General features: G+C 51.0%; 2 protein-coding genes across 3 annotated transcripts; one reads left to right on the top strand and one right to left on the bottom strand.

The window, feature by feature from the left end:
- The first annotated feature begins 994 nt into the window (after positions 1-994).
- On the top strand, positions 995-1,802 carry LOC108307977 (NPC intracellular cholesterol transporter 2). Its single transcript, XM_017533562.2, has one exon. It carries the CDS (start codon positions 1,031-1,033, stop codon positions 1,493-1,495), a length of 465 nt encoding a protein of 154 aa, XP_017389051.1. The 5' UTR covers positions 995-1,030; the 3' UTR covers positions 1,496-1,802.
- Positions 1,803-10,392: 8,590 nt separating this feature from the next.
- Positions 10,393-13,581, bottom strand: EPO (erythropoietin). 2 transcript variants are annotated; one of them, XM_037740292.1, is made up of 5 exons: positions 13,057-13,581; positions 12,341-12,486; positions 11,995-12,081; positions 11,242-11,421; positions 10,393-11,110 (listed from the first exon to the last, which is right to left on the bottom strand). In XM_037740292.1, exons 1-5 carry the CDS (start codon positions 13,067-13,069, stop codon positions 10,952-10,954), a joined length of 585 nt encoding a protein of 194 aa, XP_037596220.1. In that variant the 5' UTR covers positions 13,070-13,581; the 3' UTR covers positions 10,393-10,951. The 2 variants fall into 2 exon arrangements, with proteins under 2 accessions (XP_037596220.1, XP_037596221.1); XM_037740293.1 differs by having other exon boundaries at positions 10,393-11,107; positions 13,057-13,147.
- Between the last annotated feature and the right edge of the window lie 870 nt (positions 13,582-14,451).

Consider the following 14,451-nt stretch of genomic DNA (forward strand, 5'->3'; position numbering starts at 1 on the left):
GAGGAACCTCAGCGGTAGAGGGAAGAGGGAAAGGGAAACCTCAGGGAAGAGGGAAAGGGCACGATCAGGAGCCCAGACCACTTTTATATGCCCCTGACCTCCCTAGCTTGGCATCCTTCCAGAGAAACACAGAAAGCGCTGGGAAATTAAAACTATAACAGCTGAAATTTACCTTCTAGTAGAAGCGTCTTAGATTGAAATCAAGGGAAATAAACTAGAGCAAAGGAAAGAAAAGAGAGAAAGAAAGAAAAAGAAACAGTTTGGAGGATCAATCTAGGGAGTCTAACCTCAAACAAAAGTTCAAAAAAAGAGAACGAAGGAGAAGAAATTATTACTTTAAAAAGAAAAACACACAAGAAAATGTCCAGAACTGAAATATATGAGTCTCTAGATTAAAAAGGTATTTAGGATGGTAAATGCACAGAGACCCATGGAACGACTGGATTTCAGAATATCAGGGGTGAAGAGAAGATCTGAAAACACTTTCAGAAAGAAAATAACAGGTCATATACCAAGGATCAGAAATCAACATGGCACCCGGCTTTTCACTAGCAACCATGGAGTCTCGGAGGCAGTGGAACATTGTCTACAGAATTCCAACAGAAAACCATTTCAAACCTAAAATTCTATAACTGGCAACAATGGCAACTGGAGAGTTAGGTGAAGAAAGGACTCCAAATGGCCGGACATGGTGGCTCACACCTGTAATCACTTGAGGTCAGGAGTTTGAGACCAGCCTGGCCAACATGGTGAAACCCCATCTCTATTAAAAATACAAAAAAGTAGGCAGGCATGGTGGCACATACTCATAATCTCAGCTTCTCAGGAGGCTGAGGCACGAGAATCACTTGAACCTGGTAGGCGGAGGTTGCAGTGAACCGAGATCGTGCCTCTGCACACCAGTCTAGGTGACAGAGACTCCATGAAAAAAAAAAGGAAACGGAAGGAAAGGAGAAAAGAAAATAAAAAAAGAAAGAAAGGAAAGAAAGAACGAAAGAGCTTTCCCGAGCTTGGAACTTCGTTAGCCGCGATGAGTTTCCTGGCCGCTGCATTCCTACTCCTGGTGTTCAGCGCAGCCGCTCAGGCCGAACCAGTGCAGTTCAAGGACTGCGGTTCTGTGGATGGAGTTATAAAGGAAGTGAATGTGAGCCCATGCCCCACTCAGCCCTGCCAACTGAGCAAAGGACAGTCGAACAGTGTCAATGTCACCTTCACCAGCAATATTCAATCTAAAAGCAGTAAGGCCGTGGTGCGTGGCATCCTGACGGGCGTCCCAGTTCCCTTTCCCATTCCTGAGTCTGATGGCTGTAAGAGTGGCATTAACTGCCCCATCCAAAAAGACAAGACCTATAGCTACCTGAATAAACTACCAGTGAAAAGTGAATATCCCTCTATAAAACTGGTGGTGGAGTGGCAACTTCAGGATGATAGAAACCAAAGTCTTTTCTGCTGGGAAATCCCAGTACAAATCGTTACTCATCAAGTGCCTCATTGAGTTCAGTGCATCTGGCCAACGAGTCTGCTGACTCTTGACAGCACCTCCAGCTCTGCTGCTTCAACAACAGTGACTTGCTCTCCAGTGGTATCCAGTGATTCGTTGAAGAGGAGGTGCTCTGTGGGAGAAACTCAGCTCTGGATGGCTGGTTGTCAGTGGCTGTCTTATGTTTCTTTTTCTATCTTGGGTCGTTTTCATTAAATGCAGCACTTGGTTAACAGATGTTTAATTTTTTTTTTTTTAACATATGCCCTCTTTCTACACCTGGAAGTGTACCCTTGAATAAATAAAGACTCATTTGTCTTGTTTTGTTAAAAAAAAAAAAAAAAGAAAGAACGAAAAAACGAACGAACTGCAAATGCCTCCTGGCAAATCACTGAGAAAAATAGGTCACAGAGGAAGAGACACAAACAGCCAGCAAACATTTCAAAACATGTTCTGCTTCACTAGTAATAAGGGAAATGCTAACCAAAACTATGACTCAAATATTGACCAAAAAAAAAAAAAGAATTGTTTTGAGACAGGGTCTCATTCTGTCACCCAGGCTGGAATGCAGCAGCACAATCTTGGCTCACTGCAGCCTCAACCTCCCAGGCTCAGGTGATCGTCCCACCTTTGCCTCTGGAGTAGCTGGGACTACCGGCACATGCCACCAAGCCCAGCTAATTTTTGTATAGTGTTTGTATAATGTTTGCCCAGGCTGGTCTCAAAGTCCTGGGCTCAAGTGATCTGCCTGCTTGGGCCTTCCAATGTGCTGGAATTATAGGTGTGAGCCACTGTGCCCAGCCAAGAAAAATCTGAAAGATTGGTGGTACGGAGTATTGGCCAGGATGCAGGTGGACACGAGCTCAGTGATGATAAGACCGCAGGTTGGTGGCCAGGTGCAGTGGCTGGTAATCCCAAGTGCTTTTTGGAGGCCAAGATGGTAGGACTGCTTGAGACTAGAGACCAGCCTGGGCAAAACAGTGAGACCCTGTCTCTACAAAAAAATTAAAAAATTAACCAAGCATGGCAGTATGCACCTATAGGTCCCAGCTAGTTGGGAGGTTGAGGCGGAAAGACCCAGGCGTTTGAGGCTGCAGTGAGATGATCAAGCCACTGCACCCCGGCCTAAGCAACAGAGCGAGACCCTGTCTCAAAACAAAACAAAAAAGGAATGTTGGTGAAAACCTTTTTTGTTTTAGACAGTCTCACTCCGTTGCACAGGCTGGAGTGCAGTGGCACCATCACAGCTTTCTGCAGCCTCAACCTCCCAGGCTCAAGCAGTCCTCCCACCTCAGCCCCTTGGGGCAGCTGGGATTACAAGCCCCACCGGGGCTAGCTAATTTTTGTATTTTTTTTTTTAGAGACAGTGTCTCACTATATTGCCCAGGCTGGTCTCAAACTCATGGGCTACAGTGATCTACTTGCCTCAGCCTCCCAAAGTGCTGAGATTACAAACATGAGCCACTGTGCCCTGCCGGTGAAAACTTCTTAAAAGCATTTGTTTTCTGTTTTGTTTGTTTTGTTTGTTTGAGGAGGACTCTTGCTCTGTCACCCAGACTGGAGAGCAATGGCACAATCTGGGCTCACTGCAATCTCTGCCTGGGTTCAAGAAATTCTCTTGCCTCAGCTTATCGAGTAGCTGGGATTAAAGGCATGTGCCACCCCACCTGGCTAATTTTGTATTTTTAGTAGAGACAGGGTTTCATCATGTTGGTCAGGCTGGTCTCAAACTTCTGACATCAGGTGATCCACCTGCCTTGGCCTCCCACAGTGTCAGGATTACAGGCATGAGCCACCGTGCCTGGCCAGAAACAACTTTTATTTTTTTTGTTGTTGTTGTTGTTGAGGTGGAGTTTTACTCTTGTTGCCCAGGCTGGAGTGCAATGGCACGATCTCAGCTCACTGCAACCTCTGCCTCCTGGGTTCAAGCAATTCTGCCTCAGACTCCTGAGTAGCTGAGATTACAGGCATGTGCCACTACACCCAGCTAATTTTTGTATTTTTAGTAGAGACAGGGTTTTAGCATGTTGGTCAGGCTGGTCTCAAACTCATGACTTCAGGTGATCCGCCTGCCCTGGCCTCCCAAAGTGCTGGGATTACAGGTGTGAGCCACTGCACCCGTCCCTAGAAAACTTCCTAGAAGGCATTTGACAATGACCATTGAGCTGTCAAATGTGTCTATCTTTACCTACCATTTCCTTTCTAGGAATCTTGCTACAGAAATATATGCACTTTGCACAAATTTGTGCCTACCTAAAGATGTTAACTGCACCATTGTTTACAAGAGGAAAAGTTATCACGATAAATATTTATCAGTAGGCATGTGTTTGGATCATATTAAGAAATACGGTTGGGTACGGTGGCTCACGCCTATAATCTCAGCACTTTGGAAGCCCAAGGCAGGAAGATTGCTTGAACCCAGGAGTTCGAGACCAGCTTGGGCAACGTAGCAAAACCCACCCCCTGCCACTAAAAATACAAAAATTATCTAAGCATGGTGGTGTGCACCTGTAGTTCCAGCTACTCAGGAGGCTGAGGTGGGAGGGTCACCTGAGCCCAGGAGTTCAAGGCTGCAGTGAGCTATGATTGCACCACTGTACTCCAGCTTGTGCAACACAAGGAGACCCTGTTTCTAAAAACAAATAAATAAAAGAAGAGCGCAGTGACTCATGCCTGTAATCCCAGCACTTTGGGAAGCTAAGGCAGGTGGATCACAAGGTCAGGAGTTCAAGACCAGTCTGGCCAACATAGTGAAACTCCATCTCTATTAAAAATACAAAAAAATTAGCCAACTGCAGTGGTGAGCACGTGTAATCCCAGCTACTTGGGAGACCTAGGCAGGAGAATCGAATGAACTAGGGAGGCAGAGGTTGCAGTGAGCCAAGATCGTGCCATTACACGCCAGCCTGGGCAACAGTGTAAGACTGTCTCAGAAAAAAAAAAAAGAAAAGAGGCTGGGCATGGTGGCTCACGCTTGTAATCCCAGCACTTTGGGAGGCCAAAGTGGGTGGATTACCTGAGGTCAGCAGTCCAAGACCAACCTGGCCAACACAGTGAAACCCCATCTCTATTAAAAAAAAAAAGCTCTTTGCAGTCCCCGGGACACCTGCTCAAATGAGACTGAAGGGCCTCACCATGGAATGCCAACAGAGCCCAGGCAGGGGTCAGATCTGAGGTCAGAGAGCCCCTCTGCCTGTTTATGTCAGAGCTGCAGGTATCAAGGGTCTCCATCCCAGGCCCTTGTCCACCCCTCCTCCATACCAGGTTAGCAGAAGAATCAACAGAGGGGCCAGGGCCAGGAAATGGTTGACCCAGGGAAGAGCAGCAGAAGACACTGATCCCAGCCCTTCCTGTTGGACAATAAATCCCCTGATGGCTGCTTTTGCTGGCCTCCCTTTGGGACCACAGAGCTGGGGTCACAGCTCCCAATCCATCTGGAGGTAGGGGTGGGGAGCTCATGGCAGGACAGGAAGGTGGGCAGGACCATTGGGGCCTGTATTTTAGGAAGCCAGGAACCAGCAAGATCCCAGGGACTGGCAACCTTGACAAGACTGGCAGCTCCAGGAACAGGTGTGAGAGACCTTGAGATGTGGAAAACCCCTGGAGAGAACTGGAGCTCAGTCCTAAATTTGCTGTGTGTTTTTGGGCACTTTTCTCACCCTCTCTGTGTCTTAGTTCCTTCCTCTGTAAGATTGGGGAGGAGGCTTGATCAGTATAACCAGGGTTTTTTTAAAGCCAGAAATCTATGATGTTGGCCGGGTGTCATGGCTCATGCCTGTAATCCCAACAATTTGGGAAGCCAAGGCGGTTGCATCACCTGAGGTCAGGTGTTTGAGATCAGCCTTGCCAATGTGGTGAAACCCCATCTGTAATAAAAATACAAAAATTAGCTGGGCATATTGGGACTTGAATAGCTCCCAGCTATTCAGCAGGCTGAGGCAGAAGAATCGCTTGAATCCTGGAGGTAGAGGTTGCAGTGAGCTGAGATCGCACCACTGCCTTCCAGCCTGGGCAACAGAGTGAGAATCTGTCTCAAAATATAATAATAATAATAGAAGAAAGAAATAGAAATCTATGTGTGGCGGTCACTTTTTTTTTTTTTGAGACAGTGTCTGCCTCCATTACCCAGGTTGGAGTGCAGCGGTGCGATCCTAGATCACCACAGCCTCAGCCTCCCAAGTAGCTAGAACTACAGCCTACTTTTAGTAGCTCAGCTCATTTTTACAAACATTTTTTATAGAGACAGTGTCTCACTGTGTTGACTAGGCTGGTCTCGAACTACCAGCCTCAAGTGATCCTCCCACTTTGGCCTCCCACAGTGCTGGGATTACAGGTGTACACCACCGTGCCTGGTCACGTAATTTTTGTTGTTGTTGTTTTGCCACTGTTGCCCAGGCTGGAGTGCAATGGCGTGATCTTGGCTCACTGCAACGTCCGCCTCCCGGGTTCAAGCGATTCTCCTGCCTTAGTCTCCCGAGTACAGTAGCTGGGATTACAGGCGCCCACCACCACGCCCAGCTAGTTTTTGTATTTTTAGTAGACACCGGGTTTCCCCATGTTGGTCAGCCTGGTCTCTGCAAGGCTCTATTATCGGTTCTAATCCTGAGAGCGTGCCACGGAACGACTCGCTGTTTTCATGAGCGCCTGGGTACAGACAGGCTGAGGCCCAAAATGGCATCAGCGCCAAGTGAGGACGGGGTAGGGTGAGAACCACAGATGTCAGAGATTGGATGTGTTGTTGATTATAACCATAATCATAGCTCAGAGGAAACTTCCCATTCCTGGATGGCACTCAAAGAGCCTCCAAAATCTGGCAACACCCTCCTTGGGAATCTGCTTCTCAGCACAGACTCTGGGCCTCACTTAGTTCTTCTAGCTGCTGCGGTTCTTCCCTTCCCCAGCCTCTTGGCATTGCACAGCTTAGCACTCCGTCCCATACCAAAATGACTGTGTCTGAATTAATATGTATCAAGCCCAGGTGTGGTCACTCATGCCTGTAATCCCAGCACTTTGGGAAACCAAGGTGGGCAGATCACCTGAGGTCAGGAGTTCGAACCAGCCTGGCCAACATGGCAAAACCCCATCTCTACTACAAAAAAAAAAAAAAAAAAAAAAAAAAAAAAAAAAAAAAAAAAAAAAAAAAAAAACCCACAAAAATGTTAGCCTGGTGTGATGGCATGTGCCTGTAATCTAAGCTACCCGGAGGCTGAGGCACAGGAATTGTTTGAATCCATGAGGTGGAGTTTGCTGTGAGCCGAAATTGTGCCACTGCCCTCCAGCTTGGGTGGCAAAGCAAGAAGACCCTGTCTCAAAAAATAGTCTCTCTACCCAGGAACACTGGCTCTCTCACACCAGAGACTAACGTCACCAGGACTGCGAGATCAAGGGGACTCGGCTGTTCCCATCTTTCAAATAAAGCTGTTTGTCTAAAAAATATAAATAAATAAGTAAAATAAAATGAATTAATGTGTGTCTGTCTTTTTGCCCCCAGGGGCCATGAGTGTCATTTCATTTCTCCTTGCACTGAAGGCAAAGGCTTGGTACACAGTAGCCATCCGATAAACTTCGAATCCATAATGTTTTAAATATTCCTAAGATACTTACCTCTCACATCCGTCTCAGGAGTGGTCAGACAGTTCAGTCTGATAACTACTCCTTTTGTGGGGCTGGGGAAGGCATCCTGCTCTGTGTCCCAGGCTGGAGTGCCGTGGTGTGATCACAGCTCACTGCAGCCTCAACCTCCCAGGCTCAAGTGATTCTCCCACCTGAGACTCCTGAGTAGCTGGGACTACAGGTGCATGCCACTACCTCCAGCTAATTCTTTTAAATTTTTTGTAGAAGTGAGGGTCTCACTATGTTGCCCAGGGTGGTCTCAAACTCCTGAGCTCAAGGGATCCCCCCACTTTGCTTTCCCAAAGTGCTGGGATTACAGGCATGAGCCACCATACGTGGCTTATAACTACTACTTTTTTCTTTTTCTTTTTTAGAAACTGAAAGCAGTAAGAAGTCTGAAGAGAGTTGAGGAATAAGATGAGTGGCCCTGACTCCTGCAGAGGGGGAGGAGAGAGGAAAACTCGAATTGATGAGCTGTCTGAGCCTTAGGCTACAAATCAGGCTAAGAGGTGGACAGGCTTTGGGGTTACGAGTCCTAAATCCTGTACTCAGGTCCTAGCTCGGTCTCTTATTAGCCAGATTCCTTAGGCTTAAGAACAAGCCTCTTAGCGCCAATGTCAGCAGCCTAAGAGGGATATTTCTCCTTTACTGATTCACAGCACTTGTGGTGCAAGAATCAAATGCCATCTGTGGAAACCACAATACAAATGTGTATTGAAATGTACAAGGTCACGGCCAGGCGCAGGGACTCACACCTGTAAACCCAGCACTTTGGGAGGCCAAAGCAGGCAGATCATCTGAGCTCAGGAGTTCGAGACCAGCCTGGCCAACATGGTGAAACTCCCATCTCTACCAAAAATACAAAAAGTTAGTCAAGTGTGGTGGCAGGCATGTGTAGTCCCCGCTACTCAGGAAGCTGAGGCAAGAAAATCACCTGAACCCAGGAGGCAGAGGTTGCAGTGAGCCAAGATCGTGCCACTGCACTCCAGCCTAGGTGACAGAGTGGGACTCCATTGCCAAAAAAAAAAAGAAGGAAAGAAAGAGGAAGGAAGGGAGGAAGGAATGGAGGGAGGGAGGGAAAGAAAAGAAAAGAAAAGTCAAATCCAGAGGAAGGAAGGAAGAAGGAAGGAAGGAAGGAATGGAGGTTAGGGAGGGAATGAAAGGAAAAGAAAAGAAAAGGAAAAAAAAGTCAAGGTCAGAGTCCTAAGGGATCTATCATTTGTAGGTTTCTCTAGCAGTTCCTAATAAGACCTGAAGAGGGCACTGTAGCCCAGGAGCCGGTTAGAACAGAGGGAAAATTCTCTTGGGTCCTCCCCTTTGGAGACGCCTTGCATCCCAGCTCCTCCCCTACCTCCTGGCTCCCCACACACCTGTCAAGTACCCTCCAACCTCCAAGATCTGCCGTAATTTTTCCTGCTGCAGATTTCAACACATTATCTCCCGTTTGCATATGTGCAGGGGAACACAGGCTGACTTCTCTACATTTGATGATACAAGCACAAAGACCGGCCCCCACGTATGGGACCACAACCAGAATAGGGGTCCCATACAGTTGTTGGGGTGTGTGTTTGTGTGTGTGTGTGTGTGTGTGTGATTGAGACGGAGTTTTGCTCTTGTCGCCCAGGCTGGAGTGCAGTGGCACGACTTCGGCTCGATACAACCTCTGCCTCCCGGGTTCAGTGATTCTCCTGCCTCAGCCTCCAGAATAGCTGGGATTACAGGCACCCACCGCCACACCAGGCTAATTTTTTGTATTTTTAGTAGATGTGGGGTTTCACCACATTGGCCAGGCTGGTCTCAAACTCCTGACCGCAGGTGATCCACCTGCCTCGGCCTCCCAAAGTGCTGGGATTACAGGTTTGAGCCACCACGGCTGGCCTCCCATACAGTTTTATGACAGCCTTTGCTGTCTGCACAGGTCCCTCCTGGGTGGTGCTTTCCAGCTGAAGCATTATTTCTGAGAAGGAATCTGAAGTTGTGGTCAGAGTAAAGCAGAAAATGAGAAGGAGAAATCAAGAGTGGAAGTAGAGTTCATTTGTTCCATGGCACCCACCCCAGGGAGCAAGGGAGCAGGTAGGGATTAGGTAGAGGGAATAAACCAAGTGCAATGGCTCACACCTGTAATCCCAGCACTTTGGGAGGCTTAGGAGGATCACTTGAGCCCAGGAGTTTGAGATAAACCTGGGCAACATAGCAAAACCCCATCTCTAAAAACAGCAAAATAACTAAAAAATTAGCAGGGCATGGTGATGTGTGCCTATAGTCACGTCTACTCGGGAGGCTGGGACAGAAGGATCACTTGAGCCCAGGAGTTCGAGGCTGCACTGAGCCATGAGTGCACCACTGCACTCCAATTTGGGCAACAGAGCAAGACTTTGTCTCTAAAAACAAAACAAAACAAATCTGGCTGGGCGTGGTGACTGACACCTGTAATTCCAGCACTTTAGGAGGCCAAGGCTGGCAGATTGCCTGAGCTCAGGAGTTCACGACCAGCCCAAAACTCTGCCTCTACTAAAATACAAGAAATTATCCAGTCATGGTGGCGTGCGCCTGTAGTCCCAGCTACTTGGGAGGCTGAGGCAGGTGAATTGCTTGAACCCGGGAGGCAGAGGTTGCAGTGAGCTGAGATTGCGCCACTGCACTGCAGCCTGGAAGACAGAGTAAGACTTTGCCTCAAAAAAAAAAAAACCCAAGAATATAAAAGTGAACCACCGAGAGTGGCACTTGTCCCTGAGCAGATGCTGCCTATTAGCTGGCTCCAACTTCACCTGTGTCTACTGGCCCTTTTGTGAATTTCAGAGGAGAGCGTTCATGGTGACAGTACCCAGGTGAGTAAAGGAGGCAGCTGGACTTAGAGGCAATGCGTATTGAGGCGGGAGGCTGATGCTGGGAGTGTGGCATCAGCCAAAGAGACCAAAGAAGAGGCAGAAATTAACAAGGACCCAGTCACCAGGGATGGCAGCTGCTACCAGCTCCCAAAGCCCCCGGTGGGGCCCGTCCTCTGGGCTCCCTCTCCTTGATGGCAATCTCAGCACACTGCAGGCTTGCCCTGGGCAGGGTTGGCAGCTGCCGTACTGCGGTAAGGCCTTGAATGGAGCCAGCTTATTGACCAGCGTGGGCAGAGCTTGTGGCCTCAGGCCCGGCAGGGTCAAGAGGTCAGACAGGCTGTGTGAGGCAGCACGTAGGGCCCAACCCCCTCCACCCCTCGTTTCCTGGACCTGCTGCACTGCTGCCAAGAGTGGGGCAGAGTCAGGGGATTTGGAGGGTCCCAGGAACACAGAAAAGCCAAGAGACATATCGGTGGTTTCAGTTCTTGCTAATGAGATTGAGGAATACACAAAACATGGACCCCATGAGAGCCAGAGCCCAGCCCCCATCCCATCTTCATGGTTCCCACCACCCCAGTGTCCAGGCGGCTCTTGTCGCCAAGGGAGTGCCCGTGAGACCTGGAAAAGTCACACCTTGCCACCTAAATTCTCCAGGTCATCCCATCAATGATGGCAGGCGCAAAAACAGGTAAATTGCCTCCAAAGCGTGTCCTGGCATCAAATTTTGCAGGGCACCCAGTGAGCACAGTCATCTCCCCGGCATGGCTCTGTCCCTGAGTTTAAAGTTGCTCTCTAAATGCTTCCTGCTCTGGGCCCTCAAGCTGGCCCTGTGACATCCTTAGATTTCAGAGTTGTGCTCTGGACAGTTCCTCCGGCCTCTGAGATGTCATCGCTGGCACTGGAGTGTCCGTGGGACAGGCTGGCGCTGAGCTGAGAGCCCCTTGATGGGGGTCAGGAGTGGCGGGGGAGGGTGTGGCACGGGCGATGTTGGTGAGGGAGGTGGTGGATGTGTCCAGCTGGATGCACCTGGTCACCTGTCCCCTGTTCTGCAGGCCTCTCCTGCGTACAGCTTCAGCTTTCCCCGGATAAAATTGGAGTAGACTTGGAAGAGTTTTCTGAAAGTGTCAGCAGTGATTGTTTGGAGTGGAACAGCCGAGGGGGCTGTATCTGGAGGGGAGGTGGTTTCCTTCTGCCAAGGAGAAAACAGGATGTCACTGCAGTGGCACAGACGGGAAGGGATGGGGCAGTTCCTGTGCTCCTTAGCAAGACCCTTTTCCCCTTCTTACAGAAAGGGCAAGCGAAGTGTCCGCTCCTACTCACCTGGGCTTCCAGCGCCCGAAGCAGAGTGGTGAGGCTGCGAAGGCCACTGACAGCTCTATCCATGTGCAGCTGCAGGGGCTCCCTTGGCTGGGAGGAGTTGGCCAACAGGGCCCGGCCCCGAAGGACAGCTTCTGAGAGCAGGGTCAAACCCTGCCAGACGTCTACAGCCTGCTGCTCGAACTAGGGGAAAGGGACTCTGGGGTCAGTGGCCCATGCCACCCTCTCCCTCCTGCCCCTCAGCAGCCCCAAGCACCAAGCTGAGCAAACAGCGGATATGCAATAAGGTTTGTTGAATGAATGAATGAGTGAATGAATAAATGTATTCCATACAGTCCTCATACCTTTCTTTTTTTCAAGACAGGGTCTCACTCTGTCACTGAGGCTAGAGTGCAGTGGTGCAATCACAGCTCACTGCAACCTCGAATTCCTGGGTTCAAGTGATCCTCTCGCCTCAGCTTCCTGAGTATCTGGGACTACTGCCATGCCCCACCTCACCTGACTAATTTTTTAAAATGTCTGTACAGAGATGGGGGATCTCACTGCACTGCCCAGGCTGGTCTGGAACTCCATGGCTTAAGCAATCCTCCTGTCTTGGCCTCCCAAAGTCCTGGGATTACGGGCATAGCCTCCGCACCCAGGCAGCCTCATCTCTGCTGCTCCATTTGCCTGTCCCTGGATCTTTCTTGCTTCCATCCTATCAGGCTCCCAAAATGAGATTCCTCAAAAGAAAGGAAAAATAAGAAAGGAAATCACCTCCATCTTCTTCCAGGCATAGAAGTTGACTTTGGTGTCTGGGACGGTGATATTCTCATTCAAGCTGCAGCCTTCGGCACAGCCCATCTGAAATGCACACAACCAGGGGAGTCAAGGGTCCCCGAGGGCTTTGTCCTCTGGCCCACAGGCGGTAGGACCCCCTGGCTTTGCTCTTTGCCTAGTTTCCAGGTATGGTTTGAGGGCCACCGGCCTTATTTTTATGTAGAGGTGCAGTGTCTACCTTCCCACCTCTACCCCAAACCAAGTGCCAGGTTCCTGGATCTGGGAGGAGCCCCCTTGGCCTTGAGCATGAGTTCTGTGGTGTGTGCTGCGGAAGGGGTCTCACCGTGACATTCTCGGCCTCCTTGCCCTCCAAGACATACCGCTCCAGGACTCCGCTGTCACAGATGTGGTGTAGGGGGGCGCCCAGGACTGGGAGGCCCAGAGGGAGCCACAGCAGGGACAGGAGAAGCCACAGCCAGGCAGGACATTCTAGAAGACAGAGTCAGGCTGAGAGTCAGGTGGGGAGGGAGGAGAACGGTGGCTGTGGGAGGACAGCTTCCTTCACCCCCGTCGCCTCTGACCAAGCTCATCTTTCCTGTCCCCAACCTCGCAAGCACTCGGGTACTGCCTGCCTGGCCTCCAGTCAATCCCGCTGCCGTGCGTACACCCCACCCCCAGCTACCAGCATCCACTTCTCCGGCCAAACTTCAATCCTGGTGTGACAGAGGCTTCCCCTATGGCAGATCCGTGGTGGCTCCAGAGCCCAGGTTATCGCTTGTCAGCTTCCTCCCCGCCCACCAACACAGCAGAACCCCCAAACTTTCTTCCCCTCAACCCCCAAACTTTGTCCCCGTCACAGGTCAGGTTTTTGCCATCCCCAGAGACTCCCCCAAGTCCTCACTGGCACGTGGAGGCTGTCCCACCCCCTTTCCACCTCCGGGGTCCTTGACAAGTCGCTGGTCCTTGAACCCGGCCACCTCCCGGCCAATAGCCCCGGCGCTAAATCCCCGCTCAAACGGGAACCGGGAGGGCGGGAGCGCACAGCCCGCGAGTACTCACCGCGCACCCCCATCTCTGCGCCCGGCCGGGGTCCCTCAGCAACCTGAGGTGCGCCCGACGACCACACCGGGAGCCCTCATCCCGGGAAGCTCGGCGGGGCAGGGCCAGCCCTACGGGCCTGGAGGAGAGGGCGGCTGTCCAGTGGGCGCGGGATTGGAGCAGAGCGGGAGCGGTGGCCCCGGTCCGGCTCCGGCAGCACGGCTCAGTGCGGCGCAGCGCTGCAAGCGGCCAGGGTGGCCCAGGGACTCTGCGGCTCCGGCTGGGGGTCGGGGCTGTTATCTGCATGTGTGCGTGCGCGGGTGGGGGTGGGGGAGAAGCTGTGTGCGTGAGGGGTCGCCAGGGTAGGGGCCACCCGGGGTCAGAGCAGGGGGCAGGACGCCTGGGTCGAGGCTCGCCGGGGCGGGAGCGGGACTGCTGCAGGCGCGCGTGCGGGTCATGGGGGCTGCCCCAGGGGCCCGGAGCCCAAGAGGGGAGTGGATCTGGGTGCGCACCCAAGGGATGGGTAGAGTGTGTTATCTGGGCAAGACTGGGCTCCCGGACACTTCTGGCGGGCATCCGGTCTTGGGCAGAGACTCAGAGATACCTGGGTTGCTGGATTCCCACAAAGTAGCTGGGTCTGGAAGCCCAGAAGCTTCAGGGAGGGACAAATGGGTGGCCTCCCTTCCCGCAATCCCAGGACAGGTTTTAGAAACAACGTTGACCATATTGAGGAATTTGATGGGGGCAAATAGGGCAAGAAATTTGAGTTCTTCCTCCCCACTCCACTCCTCACTGTCTTGGACTCTGCAAACCCAAACGCTTAACACACAGCCTGCTGAAATACAATGGTGGAATCTCAGCTCACTACAACCTCCACCTCCTGGGTTCAAGCAATTCTCCTGCCTCAGCCTCCCAAAGAGCTGGGACTATAGACGCACCTTTACAGCCGGCTATTCTTTGTGTGTTTAGTAGAGATAGGGTTTTGCCGTGTTGGCCAGACTGGTCTCGAACTCTTGATTTCAGGTGATCCTCCCTCCTCAGCCTCCCAAAGTGCTGGGATTACAGGCGTGAGCCACCGCGCCCAGCCCCCACCCCAGATACTTACCTTTTAGTGCACAGAGCACACAGTCCATTGTGCAGGACACACATGCACCTTGACATCTGTTTATTTGACCTGTGGTGTAGGTTAGCCAGGCTGCATGGCCGAGTTCTTAAGAACACTGAAATACAGCTAACACCAAGAGTGATGGGGGCTGGGATTTACAGCTAAGGTTTTACGGAAGCCCTGCATCAGATGGGTGAGATTCCCAGAGCAGGAGACCAGGGCTAGGTGGCCTCTTGCACCTTAGAAAGTGACCTTGTCCTTGAGCCCTCAATGTCCTCATCTGTCAAATGGATGTGATGAAACTTCCAGCC

This window comes from Cebus imitator, unplaced genomic scaffold, assembly GCF_001604975.1.
Source record: "Cebus imitator isolate Cc_AM_T3 unplaced genomic scaffold, Cebus_imitator-1.0 Scaffold82, whole genome shotgun sequence".
Classification (NCBI taxonomy): domain Eukaryota; kingdom Metazoa; phylum Chordata; class Mammalia; order Primates; family Cebidae; genus Cebus; species Cebus imitator.

Excerpts from the sequence above, each read along its gene's own strand:
- LOC108307977 (XM_017533562.2), top strand. The coding sequence starts at position 1,031 with ATGAGTTTCCTGGCCGCTGCATTCCTACTCCTGGTGTTCAGCGCAGCC.
- EPO (XM_037740292.1), bottom strand. Across the intron at positions 11,422-11,994 it reads ATGCCTGGAAGAAGATGGAG|TTCGAGCAGCAGGCTGTAGA; the intron begins GTGATTTCCTTT and ends CCTTTCCCCTAG. Across the intron at positions 11,111-11,241 it reads TTCGGGCGCTGGAAGCCCAG|AAGGAAACCACCTCCCCTCC; the intron begins GTGAGTAGGAGC and ends TCTCCTTGGCAG.